Source organism: Ammodytes marinus (genome assembly GCF_949987685.1).
Source record: "Ammodytes marinus genome assembly, contig: scaffold_209, whole genome shotgun sequence".
NCBI lineage: Eukaryota > Metazoa > Chordata > Actinopteri > Uranoscopiformes > Ammodytidae > Ammodytes > Ammodytes marinus.
The window spans coordinates 2,501-5,000 of record NW_027648159.1 but is presented as its reverse complement, the minus strand read 5'-3'; the positions used below and the strand labels follow the sequence as shown (position 1 = coordinate 5,000).

The 2,500-nt window shown below is 52.4% G+C and overlaps 1 protein-coding gene across 1 annotated transcript in view; it reads left to right on the top strand.

Annotated features, from left to right (window-relative positions):
- Window positions 1–2,500, top strand: part of LOC307270970 (low-density lipoprotein receptor-related protein 12-like) — a gene marked incomplete at its 3' end in the record, with an annotated part of 9,890 nt that overhangs the window by 5,515 nt on the left and 1,875 nt on the right. Inside the window, exons 5-6 of the mRNA XM_080054859.1 lie at window positions 913–1,160; window positions 2,155–2,304. Coding sequence (XP_079910985.1) covers window positions 913–1,160; window positions 2,155–2,304 — 398 coding nt within the window. The remainder of the gene's footprint in view (window positions 1–912; window positions 1,161–2,154; window positions 2,305–2,500) is intronic.

The window sequence follows — 2,500 nt, the reverse complement described above, 5'->3', positions numbered from 1 at the left end:
CAGGCTGACTGAAATGCTCTTGAGCTGGACAGAAACTCCCCTCTCCCAACCCAACACCCCTCTTAAAATACACAAACCGTTTGCCTTTACTGTCGCAACCCCAAAAAAAGTCGGTCGCGTACTGACCCCCCAAAGGCCCATTCTGAGCCAGGAAAAACCCTGCCTCCCTCCCTCTCTCCCTCCCTCTCTCTCCCTCTCTCTCTCCCTGTCTCTCTCTCTGCCTGTCTGTCTCTCTCTCTCTCTCTCTCTCTCTCTGCCTGTCTCCCTCTCTGTCTCTCTCTCTCTCTCTGCCTGTCTGTCTCTCTCTCTCTCTCCCTCTCTCTCCCTCTGTCTCTCTCTCTCTGCCTGTCTGTCTCTCTCCCTCCCTCTCTGTCTGCCTGTCTCTCTCCCTCCCTCCCTCCCTCTCTGCCTCCCTCTCCCTCTCTCCCTCTCTCTCTCTCTCCCTCTCTCTCCCTCTGTCTCTCTCTCTCTGCCTGTCTGTCTGTCTCCCTCCCTCTCTGTCTGCCTGTCTCTCTCCCTCTGCCTGTCTCTCCCTCTCTCTCTCCCTCTCTCTCTCCCTCCCTCCCTCTCTCTCTCTCTCTGCCTGTCTCTCTGTCTGCCTGTCTCTCTCCCTCTGCCTGTCTCTCCCTCTCTCTCCCTCTCTCTCTCCCTCCCTCCCTCTCTCTCTCTCTCTCTCTCTCTCTCTGCCTGCCTCTCTCTCTGCCTGTCTCTCTCTCTGCCTGTCTCTCTCTCTCCAGGTAAAGCCTCAGCCCCCTCCTGTGAGGTGGACCAGTTCCATTGTTCTAATAGGAAGTGTGTCCCTGACTGGTTATAACCCTCTCTCTCCCTCTCTCTCTCCCTCCCTCCCTCTCTCTCTCTCTCTGCCTGTCTCTCTCTCTGCCTGTCTGTCTCTCTGCCTGTCTCTCTCTCCAGGTAAAGCGTCAGCCCCCTCCTGTGAGGTGGACCAGTTCCATTGTTCTAATAGGAAGTGTGTGCCTGCCTGGTGGAGGTGTAACAACCAGGATGAGTGTGGAGATAACTCAGATGAGTCTGTCTGTGAGGACGCGCCCTTCTCCTTCCAGCCCTGCAGCCTCAACCAGTTCCCCTGTCTGTCCAGATACACCCGCATCTACACCTGTCTGCCCCATAGCCTGCGCTGTGACGGCAGCATCGACTGCCAGGTGAGACAGACAGACAGACAGACAGACAGACAGACAGACAGACAGACAGACAGACAGACAGACAGACAGACAGACAGACAGACAGACAGACAGACAGACAGACAGACAGACAGACAGACAGACAGAGAGGCAGACAGACAGACAGACAGGTGAGACAGACAGACAGACAGACAGACAGAGAGGCAGACAGACAGACAGAGAGGCAGACAGACAGACAGACACAGATATACACCTGTCTGCCCCATAGCCTGCGCTGTGACGGCAGCATCGACTGCCAGGTGAGACAGACAGACAGACAGACAGACAGACAGACAGACAGACAGACAGACAGACAGACAGACAGACAGACAGACAGACAGACAGACAGACAGACAGACAGACAGACAGACTGTCAGGTGAGAATATGGGTAAAGACCTACTTCACCGGTGGGAATATGAAGGTGTATTGAACTCTGAGATCCTATGTAGGATAAATGTGGAAACATTTTAGAAATCGGTTCTTCCAAGTCCGAGAAAAGGCAAAAAAACATTGTTAACACACAGCCTAGGCTCTGTAAACTGGTATGTAGACAAAGGGCTCACCATAGCTAGCAACACACCTGTTACAGAACCTAGGCTGTGGATTAACACAGGATGTTTTTTCAGCACACCTACTTTTATTTTTTTAAGATTTTTTTTTGGGCATTTTTATGCTTTATTGACAGTGCAGAGAGACAGAGTTGAAATGGGGCAGAGAGGGGAGTGACATGCAGAGTACGACCGCGGGCGGGAATCAAACCCGGGTCTGCTGCAGGGCCCGGCCCGGGGAGGGGGGGACGCCCTACCAACTGAGCTAAGGGCGCCCCAAAAAAAATAAATATTTTGAAAAAAAAAGAAAAAAAAACACACACACACACACACACACACACACACACACACACACACACACACACACACACACACACACACACAGAGGGTTACTGTTATATTTACTCATTAACATCTCTCTCTCTAGGACCTTGGAGACGAGATCGACTGTGACGTTCCCTCATGTGGAGAAACCTTGAGGAACTTCTACGGGTCGTTCAGCTCTCCTAACTACCCAGACTTCTACCCTCCAGGAAGCAACTGCACCTGGATCATAGACACTGGGGACCACCGCAAGGTACTGTCTGTCTGTCTGTCTGTCTGTCTGTCTGTCTGTCTAACCTGCTCTCCTCTCCTCTCTCCTGTCTGTCTGTCTGTCTGTTTGTCTAACCTGCTCTCCTCTCTCCTGTCTGTCTGTCTGTCTGTCTGTCTGTCTGTCTGTCTGTCTGTCTGTCTGTCTGTCTGTCTGTCTGTCTGTCTGTCTAACCTGCTCT